Consider the following 19,570-nt stretch of genomic DNA (forward strand, 5'->3'; position numbering starts at 1 on the left):
ATCTCAACTTTTCAAAAGTCCACTGGTGGCCCTCCCGAAAGTCAAAGAACTAATGTTAATCATTTACAGCAACTAAAAAAATAAAATAAAAAATTGATTGAATGCTAAATATATTTATAATATTTTACATTTGTTTTTTGTTTTTTAGTTTCTTTTGCACTCTCTTCTCTCAGGTTAATAGCTTGAAAATGAGAGTGTGCGCTCTCTCGATTTCGTCAGGTGCGTCGTGTCCAATTTTTTTTGGGGGCGACGGCACTTTTGGGATCTTGTCTTTTAGGGTTCTACATTGCGCGGCTGCTCACCGTGTAACCGAGTGAGTTTGTGCGGGGGCTTCACTTGTCTGACAACTACATAAAAAGTGTTCTCTCAACTCTCTGTTGTAATCGAAACGAGGGCTCGCGTGCAGCGTGTGGAGAAGTATGTTCAAACTACACTAGCTCTATAATATAATCCAAAAATAATATACATACCTCATAAACAACACACAACAACTACCAAAAACCAACTTAAACTCCTTTTGAGTGTCAAACGAAAAATAAAATAAACTAAAAGTATTTCAACTGAGCATTAAAAAAAAACCCCACAAACAAAAACTTTCTCTATTTATCCCACGTTTTTTGGTATATCTATATACATAATACTCTTAATTTTGTGTAGTGAATACTTACAACAGACTTTAAAATGTTTAGTTATTTGCCAAACAACAAACCCATTTACGAACAATTAAAATCAAGTACACAATTCACCTCAGCAACAACAACAAGAACAACAACAAGAAAACTAATACGTCAGCAAACAAATATCAGCAGAAATGCTGATACTTTAGATGAGTTATAAATGCATATTGTGTATTCGTATATTATCCAACATTTGTCATAAAACAACAACAAAAACAACAACAACAACTACAACAACACATATATAATTGCAATTAGCAACTGAAACAACATACTATTCAAATATCGTCCTGCCCGAGCCCTCACATCACTCAACTCTACTCTGTCCGTTTATAATCGCATATACTTAATGCATAAGAATCTAAGTATATCTATTTATATATATATATTTGTTTTAATCCCAGCCCAAAATTCAATTTTGTGCTCTGTACAGCAGCAACAATAACGCCAAGAACAAGTACAACAAAAACAGCCACAACAACTTGATATTCAATCCTTTAAGCCCTCGCCAGCCATTGCTCCAAACAATAGTTTTAAACTAAACAAAAAGTTTTTGTTGTCACATCAAATTCAATTAATGTCCGCAAACAAAAACAATAATTCAAAATATCTGTACCATCAACTGCGCTCTCTCAACAAATCGCTCTATATATATTTATATATACAATATATATATCACTGTCTCTTTTCCCGTCCCTGGTTATTGTCGGTGTTGGTTTTTAGCTTAATGCGGCGTGTAGTGTTGAATGAGTAAACCCAGTCCATTGTCGCTATCCACCAGTTGCAAGTTGTCACTTAGGTACAATTAGAACTAAATGTTGCACCAGAATGCATGACGAAGCCTGGGTACCGATTGATTGGTATACTTCAAGTACGCTCGGTACATTTTGCGTATTGATTGGGTACACAATTGACAACTTTCTGTGGCTTTGCGCTAATTTGATTGACCTTCTCTCATCAAGTACTCTTAGACTCCATCCACGGTTTGCGCACCCATCGAACCCCAATTGACCTGGAACCAGTATCCTTTGTTCCTTTGTTAGTTTGTTCTCTTAGTTGTTAAGCATTTGTTTTTGAGAAAATACAAACTCTTTATATCATATATTAATATTCACGACCAGCCTCGTTTACCCCAAAACTTAGCACACTGTTTTTTTTTTGTCTCTCGCTTCCTTCAAAAAGCTTTGAAAGTCCCAACGAACGTGAACTATGCAAGTTTACAATTAAAAATAATATAGTGAAATATATTTCATAAGCTTTCTATTTCAATTATATGCAAAAATATATTAGCTCAAAATTTATTTTTCGTAAATCATTTTTGTTCTTCTACTTTTTTCTTCTTTGAAAACTTTTGCAAAACAAATACATCATAAATTCCCACCAAACACAAAATTGAATAAATACCAAATATACAAACAAAAAATACCATTAGACCTGTCCAGTATTTCCACTTGCTTTGGCTACCGGTGGTCTACATGCTGGTATTTCAGGCTTAGCGGATCCTTTGTTAAAGGGGGCACATTTACCAGGAGCGGTACCAGCACACCACCATCACCTACAGCAAATGCCCGATGTGAGTTTTGATTGATCCGAAAATACAATTAAAATTACCGAAACTAGTTTAAAACCTCAACAAAAAAAGAACCCCAAAATCAAATCGGTCGAAAAAAATAAACAAATGTCCAGCCCGAGAGCCGAGACAGCATTTGATTCTTTTTGGCATGTGTTGCTGTATTTCAAAATGTACCCTCTAGCCCCTCTAGCTGTACATCATTTCCCCCCCAGCCTTTGTGAGCCCCATTGACAGCATCCCTGTTCGTTAACCCCCCTCCTTATACAGTTGTATTTGTGCATTGCTGTTTGTTGTTACTCGTGTATCTTGTTTTTCCCCAGCCCTGTAGTTGTTTTCCCCAGTTACCCCCCACACCCTGCATATCGTCTGTGTTTTGTAGTTTTGTGTTCTTGTAGTTACCTTTACTACCTCTGCCATTTCTTTTACGATCCCAGCGATGCAACTGTGGTCAGGCCACATTTCAATAACATTAACGTTGTGTGTCCCCATGCTGTTCCCATGCTCCCCTCTTCCCCAAGCAACTGTTGGACCACAAAGTTGTTGGATTTCGTTCATCCTTTTTCCGTTTTTAGTTTTGTTTTTAGTTGGGCCACCACGCTGAAAATCCGGCAACTCGGGGGACCCAGAGCGAACCCATCAAATGCATTTTTATGGCTCAAGAGTTGCAATATAATTTGTGAATTGTTTTAGCCATGCTGCTGTGTGTTGTGGCCCCAAGATATGTTTATTTAATACGCCAAACGCTACTTTCTATGACGAGTTTTGTGACCCTTTAACAGCCCGCCCACCCAACCTGCGCCCGCCCTCTCTTCGTATTGAGTTGCAAGTTCATTTCCATTTGTAAGAGAAGTGCACAGCAAACTATATTTTCATACAGTGCATGTTTATTTGTTTCTGCATTAGATAAATATTTGATTTAAAAAAAAAAAGACACCACACATATGTATAGTCATTTGTATATGCCAAATATATGACATATATATGTGCATGTACATGCACACCACACACAGAAATACACATCAACATTCCATTTTAATATTTTATGATTTCTCTTACTCTCTTCTTTTTTTGTCGCGATATTTTTCCCCTAATTCCATTCGTGTGTTGCATTTTATATAGATGTATCTGTGCAACATGCATTCATTATTTGCAAATCTTGCATTCGATTTGATTAATTTATAAAGCGTGCTGCCCTGATGTTGTGTCTGCCTTCCAAAACCCCGTTTCCCTAACATATATATATGTATATGTTGTACATAATGCATATAGTTGCAGCTGTAAAGGATGCGCTGTGCGTGCGTGTGTGTGTGTGCGTGCGTGTGTTTGTATGTTATTTGCTGTAGGTGTTGCGGATGCAAAACTTTGAATACCTATGCATATGTAAGTCCTTGAGCAAATCGTACAAATATAGTTTGTGGGCTGCAGTTTTGAATGCATTTGGTGGTAACTGATTTGAATGGAACTGGGTTGGCGTTTCAAAGAGCAGCAGGGAATTAAAAAATCTGCTTAATTTCATCTAAGAAAATAATGACATTCAGGCAGATTGTTTACATTAATAGATGTATATGCCACCGACTGGCTGAAGTATACCACGTACATCACTTCTGTAGACCATGAAAGATTATTAGATATGCTGATCAGAGCTAAAGCTAGCTAGTTTTTATAGTAATTACTTTTTGACAAATCTTAATTTGTTATATTTCAACAATAATCAATTGATTTTCGTGCTGGGTAGTGATGGGTATTTCAAAATGTAGTTATTATATTTATTTAAAACATTAGTAACAAGCGACAACTGTAATTTCTATATATATCCTATACTGTTATTAGATGTTTATAGCCCTAAACGTCAAAGCTGATCCTGTGAATACTCCATTGTTAAAGTATTAATTGTAATTTCATACTTTATGTATTTGATCTCTGTCTTTGTAGCTCTAAATATCCCATATTCAAATATAAATCCAACTCTTTCTTGTGTAGTAGTACATATGAAACTAGTCTAGAAAATACACAAAATACTACTATACTCACAAAGAACACAACAAGTACATTAGCAAAAGTCACAGAATACTTTCGAATCCTTGCCAAAAACGAAACCAACAAAAACTACAAAACACACACACGCAGACACACACTCACACACAGAGAGACAAATGCTTTTTCAAATGTTTCTTCTAACCTGTACAAAATGTTAATAATGTTTGTCTGATATGTAAGCAAAATTGTTTTTGTTTTGGCTTTGCTCTTTTTGCATTTGCTTTTTTATTGTAATTCACATTATGTTGTTTCTACTATTTTAAGTTTTTTAATTTTTCATATTTCTCTTGTATATTTTGTATGGGTTTTCTACGTTCGTCTGTTTTTTAAAACCTGTACGCGCGTTGTGTTGTGATACCCGTTCCTATACGAAAAGATAATATCTAACCACATATTTATATGTACAAAAACCGATCCAAACATGAAAGACTCTAATCAAGTAATATATGCCCATGTACTACCTCTCTCAAGAACATAATCATAATAACAACTAATATAATTAATGTGAATAAAGTTTGTAATGTCGAGTTGCCTTTCCAACAGGTTGCCAAGAATCCATTGGCCAGTTTGGCTGCCTTGGGCCTGGCCGGCATGACGCCAGCCAGCACCGGCGGTATAAATCACACAGGTAAGTCCCGATGGTATTACGCAGAGTGTTTTTCGTTTGCATGTATGCATTTGTGTTGTGTACTAAAAATCGATGGTTTTGCTTTTTACAGCTCTGGCTGCCTTGGCTGGTTCGCAGCTGCGTACGGCCAATGCGAATCGGGCACAGCAACAACAGCACGAGATGACAGTTTCAAATGATTTGATTGGCTGCATCATTGGCAAGGGCGGTACCAAAATTGCTGAAATACGTCAGATCTCCGGCGCCATGATACGCATCTCAAATTGCGAGGAGCGCGAGGGCGGCAATACCGATCGCACCATCACCATAAGCGGTAATCCAGATTCGGTGGCATTGGCCCAATACTTAATTAATATGAGGTGAGTCACTCGGCACGTTAAACTATTTAACAGATATATAAATATATGTGTGTGTGTGTGTATTTGTTGTCTAAATGCATTTTGTCGAATTGATTTGCAAATTGACAAAGTCAGAAAATAAGGTCTAAGGAGGTCGTCGGTCGTATCGGTCGTCTCGGTCTCTCAGTATTTTTTTTAAGTCATTCTTGTTTATGTAGAGTCTGGGGCAGAGCGTTCAAAACTCTTGTAATCTTAAGCTTAAACTCAAACTCTACACTAGTGTATTATAAGTCGTAAGCTCGCATTCAGCACCTAACTGCTTTTTTCATATGTAGTTCCAAAATGTACTGAAATGTAACGCACAATTTCATGCATAGACAAAACTTGAAACAATTCAGCACCAGAAAACTCTAAACTCTAGCATAACATACATTTCTTTATAAACCTTTAATTCTATATATAAATATATATAACCTAGCATCTAGTATACCAATGTATATATGTGTATATATACACAAAAAGTCTCAGCTCAGCAGTCAAGTTGGAGGAGGAGGAGGAGGAGCAGGAGCAAAATGGACAGCATCAACTAAAACTACGTCACGCGTCGCACTCTCGCACACACAAGCAAATTAAAACTGGAACTGAAACTGAAACAATTGGTACTTCAAAAAAGAAACTGCAGTTCAACCTCTCCACAGAAATTACAAAAAAAAAAAACAACAACAAAAACCAAATAAAAACTATGCTCCTCTCTCCCCAAACCCGCAACAAACTAAACTTAACCAAAAATCCCACCAAATTAAAGCTCAATCCTAAAAAACTTTTAAATACTATTTCGGTCAAGTCCAACAACTAGAAAAATAACCATGTTTTCTACTCCTACCATCCAAATATCAAAAAATTTGAACGCCGCTCCCACCATCAACAAACCAAACATAGCGCCCAAAAGTTCTCCTCAGGACTTTGCTATATTTCCGTTTACTCCGTACCGTTCCTCCACACAAAAACCTCCTTAACCTTTTTGCATAACAAAACACTAAAGCAATTAAAAAAAAAAAAAACAAAAATTAAAGAACTGACCAACTCAATTCCACAAAATCACCAAAAAAAATGTTTTGAAAAATACCTGAAAAAAAAAAACAACAATATCCCATAAGTTCCTTTCTCTTTCTTTCTGTCTCTATCTATCTCTCTGTGTACCTCATCCACAGCGTTGAACTGCAGAAGGCCAATCTTCAGGATCAGGCAGCACAAAATGGCACTGCCGCACTGGCAGCAGCTGTTGGCGGTGTTGCTGCTGCTGGCGCCACAACAACGGCAGCAGCCGCGGCAGCAGCAGCAGCGGCAGCCGCAGTTGCTGGCGGTGTCAATGGCAACAGCTGTTTGACGGCTTCGCTCACGGGCAGTGCCAACAACAGCTCCAGTAGCAACAACAGCAGCAGCTCGGCCAGCAGCAATGGCAGCAGCAGCGGCGGCGCCTCCAACTATGCCACAAATGGCAGCCAGAACAACAACAGCAGCAGCAATAATAACAACAACAACAGCAGCAACAACAACAACAACAACAACGGAGCTGGCAACACCGCAGCTCTGGGCATAAATTCTACAGCAGCAGCGGCTGCTGCTTTGGGCGGCGGTCCACTGGCGTCGGCCTTGCAACTTCTGACCAAACCGGGCGCCCTCACGGCCCTATCAAATCTGAGCGCCTTGGATCTGCTTAGCCTGACATCGTTGGGCAACAATGGCAGCAACAGTGGCACGCCCGGCGGACCGCCGGTACAGACCACGGGCGTTAACCGTGCCAAGGGTCACTATGCGACCTCGCGCTTCAGGCAGCATCAGACCGAGGCCGGCGTCGAGTCGGAGAAGACGCGCAACAAGTTTAATCCCTACTAGGGGTAGGCCATATAAATACAACTAGCAGTAGAAAAACCAGCCCAGTCGGACGAACAATCTTGGCAGCCCAAAAGTAATACCCAAATATTTAAAGAAAATACCCCAGAAAAATGCGATCATCATTTGCTAATAGTCGAGTTAGTGTTAGCTTCTTCTAGTTCTTAACAAGTTTATAGCGTAGCGACAGCTTAAGAGTTTACGATTCTTGAAGAATTTTTGCTCTGAGAAAACGATTTAAGTGAAAAAAACAAAACAAAAATCTTTAAGTGTAAAATTTGTAAAACTATTTAAAAATTTAAAGACAATTTTTATAAACTAGTTGATGGCCCATTCGCTAAAGTATCCAAATTAGTTTGTAGCTCAGGCCTATGTCTTTCAATGCCGCATATATCTATTAATGTTTTTTGAAAACAATTATTCTATAAGACTGTCAAATACGGCAGTTATTTACACATACATATACATATATACCGATCAAGCACTTGAACAAAATCGTGTATCGAATATAGCAGAGGAAGAACATTGATTATAAGAAGTGAAAAATCATGAACCTAGCCCAAGTATTGTAATCAAAAACTTTGACCAAGTGAAATGCAGCATAAGGACCCTTCTTCTAATAGGTGTTATAGTCTTTTGCCCTAATCCCTTTTTATATAGTTACATAAACTAAATCAACTATCGTACATTATAGAATTTGCCAAATTTTAGCGCAACCCTAGACAGAGAAGAAAAACCTGAAAGTATAGTTTGTGAATCGCTTACTATCGAATTTCGATAACAGGTAGCAGTATACATATACATACATATATATATAAATATTTAGCACATATAATATTAGCATCCCCTCCTTACACATTTATTGTAAAATATATAGATGCCATCTATGACCCTATCACACTCCCCCTCTAAACATTCTCCAATATATCTCTATGAGCAAATATTCATATTTTCTCTAACTAGCAGCTAAGCACTAAATGTATTTTACGCTCTAGCCCCTAAGTATAAAGCCCCCTTCTCAGCCATGTGTCGAGAACGCAAAAGGAAACTTCTTAAAGAAGTTGAACGAGAAATTAAAACAAAAATTAAATCTAAAAATTCCAATGCATTGTGCTCAAAAGAATTCGGCACAACGACTTTTATGGACCAATTCGCTCTAATTGACGCAATCCACGCAAGTGAGCGTACAAAGGCTTAAAAAAAAAAACTACAAAAATTTTAGAGAAACACACTTAAAAGAAGCCAACTGAAGGCAGCGAGAGAAACATTTGTACTCGTAAATGTTGTTAAGCGTAAAGTTTATAGAAAACGGGAAACGTTATTATGTATTGGACTTGAAGTCTTCAAATTGTTTTTAAGTCATATTCGGATTAGTTGTAATTTGGTATTTTCTAAATTATTGTATTGTATTTATTATACGATCGTATATTTGTTATTATTATTATTATTATTATATTAATATTATTTTGTATTGTATAATCAAGCAAATAAAACCAAAACATTTTTAAATTGTTGAAAAATGATTGTTGAAATGAAAAAAGAAAAAAGTATTTGGAAATTGAAATTTCTCTACCCTTTTACACAATACATACGATTAAGAGTTTTTATTATTTACTAAGTGAAATGACACAAATTGTAATAAATTTATTTTTAAGCTAAGCGGGCTTACGATTTTATAACCAAATCATATACATATATACAAAACATAAATTAACTTAAAATACATACACGTATATTATACGACATTTACACAAAGTAGAGATCGAGTCAAACGCAAATCGATAATAGTTCTTGTAATGAATGTATATGTACTAACTAACTACTTTTCATGAATAGGCACACCATAAAAACTTACCAATTTAAAGAAATCGCTTTTTACCTTTAGTCGCGATTCTTAGCTGCGAACAAAAACTAATTACAAAACCAGCAAACAAGCAAACATATTTATATGCAATCAAAGCAAATTGTAATGAAAACTGCGTTTGTAATAAAAATGAAGAAGTACTAAAAACAAAAACACGACCTCAATGAAATCTAATAACAATATTCCATTTAAGCTTTCTTTTAGCTCGGAAAAGTAAGTGCGGGCTTCAAACGTTTTTTTTTAAATGAGTAAAGCGAGTTTATTTAGACAACTTTTTTTTAATAATAATCTAAAAGCCCTAATGATCTACTCTTATCAGTCATTTTCAACCTTTTCGTTGTCATAATGAACAGAACGAAGCAGGAAGCTTGATATATTTTTATTAAAATAACTTCGCGGTATTATAGTATATTTAACTCAGTCATTAAATAAATAATCCAAATGATACACATTCCAAAAAAAATGCAGGTGCAGTTAGGTTAGTTCATTAGCCCAGCTTGCAGCTTGTGGATACCAGAGACATAAGGGAACCCATTTTAGAGCTATGGCACAGGCACAGATAAGAAGCAGAGCTTCGCGCACACTATTGTTTATATTCATTTAAATTTACAATAATTATCATAAATAGAACTGTTCTAAATCATGTTCTCTTACCTTGCAGAATATCAATGGAGACCGCTGGACTGCCCATACCCGGCTACCATTATATCGCGCCCAGTGCAATTGTTAAAACGCCCATACACTAAGTGCAACGCAACTACAACAAATAACAACAACAACAACAACAAAATAAATAATACAAGCAAAAAGCAAATCGAATGGAGCCGAAAAACTGTCGCAATTGACAACTGACAGCTGACAGTGGAAGCGGCATTTTCAATAAGCAATAAGATGAAAAACATAAACATAAAAAACAGTAAACAAATCATATGACAAGGTCAAATCACTTGAAGAAGGAGCATAAAGCATCAGATGTCATACACAGAAACACAGCTCCCACACAGACACACATCCACACATCTACACACACACACACATCCACGCCCATACAAACATGTAAGCATATATACACGTTATATTTATTCATTGATTCTTATTAATTATGATATTTTTTATTAAGTTTAAAATCAAAAAATAAAAAATGAACCTTATGTTAAAACCGTTTTCGGGCGCCAAACTTCACAGTAGGCGCGCCCTCATAGTAAGAACAGAACAGCAATTAATTCTAAGCTTAGTCAAAATGAAGACAAATGCAACAAAGCAGAAAACAAACAAAAAACATAAACATAAATAAAATAAAAAAATATTAACCAACAATACAGCAAACAAAACATAAGAAACAACAACAAATTTCTAAATGCAGTTAAATCTTAAGCCAAGTAATTGTGCGTGTGCATAACCAAAAAAAAAAAGGAAAAAAAGAAAACAGACAAAAACATAAATAAATACACTTACATCAACATAAGGCAAAAAAAAAAAAAAATATAAAACTCAAAAAAAGGGTATAACAAGATTTAATTAAACCAAGCCAAGCCAGGCCAAAACAGCAAGCAAACAAAGCAAAGAGACAAGCATAACAAAAACAAAAACAAAAACAAAACAAAACTAAAAAAAAAACAGAAATGAACAATTATTTTCGACATAAATTTCATGTGTTTGTTGCTTATATTCATATGAATTACATCGATTCATATAAATATAACGCTACACAGATTACATTATAAATACATATATTAATTGATATCATAATTTGTAATTTTATTATTTTTATTATTGTAATTGTTATCGAAATTGTATTTGTGATTTTTGAATATGTTTAGACTGAAGGACAAAATTGATTCATTTTATTGATTAAACTACATAATATAAAAACTATTGAATAATTAAATAATTAAATTAAATTAAATTAAATTTAATACAACTTGATTTTCAATTTTCGAAATTAGCTATAATTTGTTGAACGCGAAAGAAAGCAAAAACTGATCGTAACATTTGAAGCCAAATTTATATATTTGTTAGACAACGCTTTTTTTTTATTATTATTTGGTTTTTAGCGAAAACGTTAAATTAAGTGTCAAAATTTAAATTACAATAATAATGCTTAAGCACATTTGCGGCGATTTAAAAGACTTTTTCTGCTAAATGAGAAAATGAGAAAAATGGATTTAATTTTCTTAATATTGCAATTATGCTTAAATTAAAGTATAATTTTATTTTATTAGCTGTTAAATTTATACGCAAAACAACAAAACATCAAAAATAAACTGATTTTCAATGTTAAACTTACTCAAATTAATTTTTTTTAAAGTTTAGTTCTCTAGGCTGGGCACTAAAAAGCAAAAAAGAAAAAAGCAAACAATTTACTGTGGCTTGTTAAACAAAAATTAGTTAATAATTATAAGCCACAATAGTAACAATGCACACACACATACACACACACACTAACACACATGCATAAGCATATTAAATATTAATTACAATTTATATGTGTGTTAGTTTAGCCTGTAGCCGAGACATCAATCCGTAAGATAGTTAAAAAGTTTGTTGCAAATACTTTGTGAGCCGGCAGCTCGAACGTGAGCTCTCCGCCCACAGGCAACAATATGTGTCAAATTTTGATTATACAAATTAAATTAATGCATAAGAAACATACATACAAAACAAATTAATATAAATAAATAAAGAAAATACCCATACATATCCACATCAAAAATAAACCAATTCAAATTCGAACAATTTATTATAATCATCAGCAAATTAAATTATTCAAACTACAAAACATATAATGGCAAACATATCCCAAAAATACATATATTATTTAATTGACAATTAACAAAATAATTAATTTCTGCAACAATTCTATGAGAACATATTGTGGGCTAATGGAATTGAAATTAAAAGATTTCATTCATTGAATTATTTTGCAAAGTGGGAGAAGACATGGAATACTTAGCAAAAGAAGAGCATGTGTTTCTTATATTCCCCTATCTATATACTTGCATTATAATATAAATAATAATTAAAAAAACACTTATGAAGCAAAACTTGATTACAGGAAATTGTTAATAGCATTAAAAAAAAAACAATTATAATAATGATAAATGCATTATTGTTAACTGAAACACACTCTACTTTTAATTGACTAAAAACTAACATAAAAATACAAAAAAAAAAAAAAAAAAAACAAAAACAAAAACAAAAATGCGGATCAAGCAAAATGTGTAACACAGGCAGCAAAATATCAAGCGAAACTATTTCGTGATTTTAGAGACAAATATTTCGCTGATGACAATTTGAAGCAATCATTTTTGAAACAACAACAAATAATTAAACAAAGAATGAACGTTAAGCAAAACCGTATATCTATATATAAATAAATTATATATCTATATATAAATATACATACATATATTAAATTAATTATTATGTACACTTGTATTTAATTGTATTTGAAATATTTAGTAAATTTTTTGCGCAAGTTACAAACCAACTAAATAAAACAAAAAGAAAATCCAAAAAAAACGTAAATAATATAATAAAAGGACGCACGTTGACGGGTTAACTGCGGATAGTAACTGGGACTATTTGTATCATAACAGTGACAAAAGGGATAAATTAATTATGTGCATGTGTGTGTATAAGGGAACTACATTTAAAATAGCTGAAAAACAGCAACAACAACAATTTCAAATGAATTTTTACTAATTAATGTGTATGTGTATGTAAATTATTAAATACAATTTGTTGAAAACTTGTAAATTTGCAAAGGAAAAATACGTGTAAGAAAAGCAATTTTAATGGTGCCTTAAAAACCAAACCAAGCAAATTTCTTCTTGCCCCAGATACTCGACAAAAAAACATAATACCAATAGCACTTAGCATTGTGTATATTATATGGCATGTGAGTTTTCTACCTTTCCACAGCGTTTCTCTCAACATTTCCTCTCAACTTTCCCTGCTTCAGCATTGCGTGTTAAGAGGCTGGCAATGTGATTAATGTATCATATTTAGTTAAATATATATTTACGAATGTATGTGAAGGGAGGATGCAAAAGCCTTTCGACATAAAGAACTTATCCCTTTTAGAGACATATGACCCAAAATTGCTCAAAGCTATTCGAGTTTCAACAACCAAAAATAACAAGAACAACATCCAGTGTGTAGAGTTGCCCGTTATAGTACTTGAAAAACATATAATACAAAAGACAAAAAAAAACAAAAACAAAAAAAATATGTATTTACATGGTAAATTTATGTAATAAACTTAGCTGCAAGTAGTATTTGAACAAATAAAATTTAAAACACCGAAACCCGATTAATTATCCGGAAATATAAGAAACTAGTCAGCAAAATAACAATATATATAATATACACACACACAAATAAAAACACAAACAACACACAGATAAATGTTTCTCTCAGTGTAATTACAAATCACTTGAATGTATTTGCTCACAATTTTACAATACATGTCAAAAACAAAAATAACAACAAAAATATAAATAATTCTACACAATATGTGGATAAACAAAAGCATTTAAGGCACTTGACATATGGAATGGTGGATAGATGAACGGATATAAAATAATTGTTAAAATGCAAATATAGGAAAAGATAAAAATGAAAACAAAAGCAAACATATTTATATACATATACATAATTGAAGAAGGTATAGAAAAAAGAAAAGAAAACAAAACAGAAGCTTATAATTAAGGTATTTTAGATATTCTTATTTAATATCCAAAGAGAGAAAAGTGAACAAATTATACGAGATGAATTTTTAATTTAGACAACATATGAAACGGAATCGTGTTGGAAACCACAGCGGTAAATTCGGGTTGAAGTAAAAAAAAAAAAATATGCAAATTTATTAACTAAATATTGGTGTTAGAAATTGTTAAGAAAAACCTTTAACTGAAAACTCATGTAATTCGCCATAGAGCAGGCAATGCAGAAACGTACTCAATTGTGTAAATACACTAGCTGAAACTGGCACCTAAACACACATACATTATTCGCAAATGTAGAATATATATGTTCTAGAAAATATAAAGATTAAAGGCGAGAGATAAGAATAGTGATAAATTGTAGCCAACTCCGCTTAGGTGCGCCTTTTAATCATTTAATAATATAGTTTTAGGTTACTTTTCTAGTAGATGTATTCAATATTTATTTGATCGGCTATTGATAAATTCGCTCTGAATTTTCATTGAATTCTGCCTCACAGGATTAATCCTTTGTTTGATTGAGTCTTGTTAGATTTCCAAATAATTATTTTTATTTAATAATGTTAAGGTCTCTCGTTCGCATCCGATTCAAAGGATGAAAATCCAATCTTAATATATATTAAGCCTCTGATTCACAAGATTAATCCTACGTTTAATTGACTCTTGAGAGTCTCTCTCTTATAATTCTCTGTTCTACAAAAAAAAACCTACTTTATACAACATAGGTCTCTCATTGGCCTTTGATTCACAGGATTAGTCCTATATTTGAGTGCTAGTTTCAGCTAGTCTCATTGGGCCTTGTGTTTAGCCTAGGACATGACTAGATGATATGAAAAAGATAGTATGCGAAATGTCTTGAGTTCTTCAAGCATAGAAAAACGGATTTGTCGATCCTGCATGTGGTGAATTGAGCATTTTCTCGATTTCCATATCGTTCGCTGATTTTCAAAGCTTTGGCGCGGACAGTGAAAGCAATTAATAATAAAAAAAATATAAAAATTTATTCGTATAACATTTTGTTGCAGCATTATAGTGAATGGTTCAATGCCAAGAAGAAAAAGTATCTACGTGTATTCCAATTCATCAAAGCAATTGAAAAAGGAAAATAGAAGGCATGCATATTGCCAGTAAATACATATACGAAACAGCTAAGGTTTCTCTGAAATTAAAATAAAATAAAAAATCCAAAAACAAAAAATAAATATAAAAAAACAACATATAACCAGTAAATTATATAGAGCAAAGGATTAACTACATACATACTTACATATATATACACAAATACATATACAAAACGGAAAAACAAAACACATAGCATGCACTGTCTCTCTCTCTCTTGCATGTTCATTGGACAGACAATATCTATAGAGATTGTTTACGGGCTGGCGGAATTGGAATTGTAATTGGCGAAAAAACAAAAAACAAAGAAAACATTATTAGCACATTGCACATACATGGAACTTGCAAACTGTTTATTACGTGTTTGTATATGTGTAAAATCTATTAAACCGAAATGAAAAGAAAATGTCTAAAAAATAATAAACTTAAAACGGAAACACTATAAAGACAATTGCATTTCCGATGAAACAATTTGAAGTACTCGTAAATTAGCAATGAGAAATTAGTTATTAAGTGTCTCTATCTGTCTTTTATTTGAATGTGAAATAAAAGAATGAAAATGCAGAGTAAAATTGATAAAACTGAACAATTGGGATCAACTTATATTTAAAATATAAGATTAAATTATAATAAAAACAAATACACAAGCATAACTGTAACTAAGGCAGCCCCAGAGTTGTTGGTAGTTGGTAGCTGACTAACACAACCAAGTACTAATGTATTATGTACATATACTAAATATGAAAAGTATTGCATAATTGTGCCAAACACAACAACTAAAACAACAAACAATTCAACCAAAAATTACAAACAACAACTGGCCAAATGTTTTTCTTTTAATCAACAACAAGAACAACAACCACAGCAACAACAACAGAAAGAAAAAATTGCTTTTTTGGGGGGAACAACACATAGGAATTATACGAATTTCAACAATACGCAGATTTATGTGAATTCATTTTAAAGCCAATAACATTGACAGCTATTTAAAGTTCATATTGCGCAAAAGGAGCTTATTTAAAACAGCAACAGAAACCTAACAAAAAACGTTGAAATACAAAATAATATAAAACCAATACCTAAACTAAGATATAAACAATCAGAGAAGCTGATTAATTTAACGCTGGCTTCAGTTTACAATAATATTTATGAAGTGGCTGTATTTTTACTTTAAATATACTATGCGATATATTTTTGAAAATGCGTGCCAAATCGGAATGTTGATTGTCCCACAATGTCAAAACATTTCAATTCAACAATGTGAATCCTAATTTCAATATTCTTGCGATATAGTGTATAAATTTAAAAATGTCTAAAAGCGTTGCATACTTTTGAGGCGAAATATATTTATTTGTGTCGTAAAAATCTTCTCTGACATTTAAATTACAAGTGCTTAATTCTTATAATTTGGAAAATGAAACAGTCCTATAATAAAAGAATAAAAACTAAATGCGTATAAAATGAGAAAATGTTTGAAAACCATATTTACAAGTTGTAGAAAACTGCAAGGCAATCATAAAACTAGAGCTTCAATAAATAAAATGAACAATGTCATAAATGAAATTGGAAACAACTTTAAATAATTGTATGTCTGGCTAAACAAATTAATTGTTGAAAATGCCAAAGAATGTTTTTGGATAAATATATTTAAGCCAATGGAAATAGATATTTGCGTTATTATTGTGGTGAAAGAAATGATAAAAACTAAAAGTTAGTGCCAATTTGTAGTGCAAATTTTTGTTTGCCAATTTGTTTAACGGATTTATTCTCTTTGTTGAAACTGTATTCAAAGTACACACAAAAACAGTTGGTTTCAGAACCACCAATTTTTGGAAATTTTCAAACAATTTAAACGATAATAGTTAATAATGTAAACTACTTAGAAGACAGCACCGCTTCGTTTTTGATGTGTATAGAACAAACAAAAGAAAACAACATTAATGAGAATTTAATTCAATTGGAAAACTGAAAACTAACCCACAAAACTAGTTAAATAGCTTTAGAGCTGAAAAAAAAACACATACACACACACCTTTCTGTTCATTGCACAGCTTACACAAAAATGTTAAAGTAACTCTACAGATCGCACTCTTTTTGTATGTATATGGCGAACACTGGAAGATCCATAAATTGTATTTGAAAGCAGCACTGAAAACATTTTTAGATTACAATAAACAATGAATTAAACGGAAAATTGCAAAAATTAAGAAGGGTATTGAGAAAATGAATAAAATGATAATTAAATGAAAACTTGTTTATCTGTGTACAACAATAATATTTAAAATACTTCTTAAATGTGTACTATCACTCTATACAAAAGTAATACAAGAAAACAAATGAAGAATACTACACATACTCGTACAGGACTAGAGTGGGCTGATCTATGGGACTATGCTGAGTATTTCATAAATTTAGATATTACTTGGAATTGATACAAAATCCAAGAAATACTGAAATGAGTTCTGAAATCTGATAAATATGAATGTAAATTGTATAGATTTGGAAAATTCGGCATTGTGAACCAAAATTCATTTGAAATACCGCAAGAATTTCAGATTTACACAAACCAAGTGCAGTTTCCCATATGATATAGGGCTCTGAGACACCCAAACATATACAAGAATACTTACAAACATATTTGTTAGGCACATACATACCCGAAGACAACATAATCACAACAAAGTTTAAACAAACACACAACCATTTAACTACATACAATAAGCAACGGTAAAAAAGCGGTATTAATACATCATTGCAAACATAATGGCGAAATGTACAACAAAAATGGTAAAAGTTGAAGGAATACAAAAAGAAAAAAAGAAAAATAATAATAATACAAACAAAAAGCAAACATTATTTACAATATATTTACAATTCTATAAAAATTATATTTAAAAATATTTACATATATACTATATATGGACAAATGCAAATCATCATGTGTATGTACGAGTATGTGCAATATGCATACATAATACACTACACACACACACACACACACACACATAGACACTAACATTACCAACACACAGACATCGTAAATATGTTAAACAAAAGTTATACACACACATACATACATACGTGCAATAAGAAACAAAAGAGAAACAAATGGAGATACACACAAAGTTAAGTGCATTATAATTGAATTTATAGATTTAAAAAGCAAAAAACAAAAGGAATACAAAATGTTCAAGCTATTAAGTGAATTATTTAAACCGATTATAGTAATGATTAATACCAGTGCATATGTATTTATTCACTACTCATATAAGCATCATATATATAAATACATATATATATATATATACATACATATACATATACTGCAACTTTTTCGTTGAAATTCAATTACGTATCAAATTTTACCATCATATCAACATACATAGACACCTCAAAGCCCACACACACACACACACACACACTAACACTAACACACACACATATACATATTGCAAATTTAGCCAAGTCAGAAAGAATTTTAAAGAAACCAAATACAAAGCTAAGTGTATTGCGTTCTCGAACTAAATGTGTTTTGAGTCAAATTTTTACTTCAAATACCAGCAAAACAACCGTAATTAAAAATAAAAACCAAAAAAAAAAAAAAAAAAAAAAAAAAACAGTAAATAGCAAACAAAAAACATAAGAACACTGGGAATATTTGGAGATTCTTTCTATATGTATTGGGTGTGAATTTAATTGAAATGTACCAGAAATGGGGAAAAACATGGATATGAAAACAAAAGAATAAGTCAAACAGAATTAAACACAATTTTTGAATTCATTAAATAAAGGTATGTGTTTAGATATATTCAAACAAAATAACAACATATGTCTTCTTTATTAACACAGTCCATCACTGAAACGTAAGTATATTAACGTACATTAAGAAATCAATTAAATAACACTTCAAATTAAATAACACTCACTGCAAAACCAACTAGAAAAAACTTTTTGAAAATCGCATAGAAAGCTTTAGTTAAGAGAGTAAGCACGTGAATGAATAATACATAAGTAGAAAAGAGAGAGCGAGAGCTAGTAAATCAAAGAGAGGGAGGCCTGTCGTACATACTGCTAAAAATAATATTAATCAGGTCAGCATTACTTGAATTCCGAGAATCGTGTCGTAGAGCGATTCTCATTCAAAAGTGAATGCGAAAGTCGTAAGCCTTTATTAATTATGCATTCAATTTTATAGAACAGACAGGTCTTAAGGCAACATGTAATACGGTTTCCGGCACACTTTCATTTGGGGCCCCAAAGGCCAATATAATTGATCATTAAACTGCCACAAAAAAACCAAAGTATTTACAATTCGGTTTTCACAAAGCTCTAAAGTTTCATAGGGTTTTTCTACAATATTTCAAGATGACAGCTTAATAATTGCCTAGGCACGAAGTTAATGGGCTAAATTATTGCAATAGCTGAGAGCAATGTAGATCTCAAGGGAAATGCAGGCAGTCAGACTTAAATGATTGCGAATAGTTTTTGAGCTATTGTAAAACCTTTTTTTTTTTGTATTGTGTTTTTTAGTTTAAATGATCGCGTAATACTTGTTTTATTGAACCACACAAATAGAAATGTAAACGATTTTTATTTTGTTTGTCATTATCCATTGATAAAATGTGCCGAGAAAAAAGTTTATACAAATAAATATAAAAGTGTCAACATCAAACATAAATAAACAATAACTTATGTGCACGAGTCTCTGTCCCAT

General features: G+C 32.4%; 1 protein-coding gene across 5 annotated transcripts in view; it reads left to right on the top strand.

Annotated features, from left to right (window-relative positions):
* The window catches only part of LOC115769356 (poly(rC)-binding protein 3), a 96,711-nt gene extending 85,972 nt beyond the window's left edge, over positions 1-10,739 (top strand). For 2 of the 5 annotated variants that reach the window (XM_030714133.1, XM_030714134.1), the window contains exons 9-11: positions 4,831-4,915; positions 5,007-5,274; positions 9,672-10,739. In XM_030714133.1, the coding sequence (XP_030569993.1) occupies positions 4,831-4,915; positions 5,007-5,274; positions 9,672-9,756 (438 nt within the window). In that variant the 3' untranslated portion in view covers positions 9,757-10,739. Of the gene's footprint in view, positions 1-2,109; positions 2,251-4,830; positions 4,916-5,006; positions 5,275-6,464; positions 8,543-9,671 lie in introns of those variants that run through there. The other 3 variants (XM_030714130.1, XM_030714132.1, XM_030714131.1) reach the window with 3 other exon arrangements.
* Positions 10,740-19,570: the final 8,831 nt, after the last annotated feature.

The sequence above is a fragment of the Drosophila novamexicana genome, unplaced genomic scaffold (genome assembly GCF_003285875.2).
Source record: "Drosophila novamexicana strain 15010-1031.04,08,12 unplaced genomic scaffold, DnovRS2.1 tig00004554-arrow-pilon, whole genome shotgun sequence".
NCBI lineage: Eukaryota > Metazoa > Arthropoda > Insecta > Diptera > Drosophilidae > Drosophila > Drosophila novamexicana.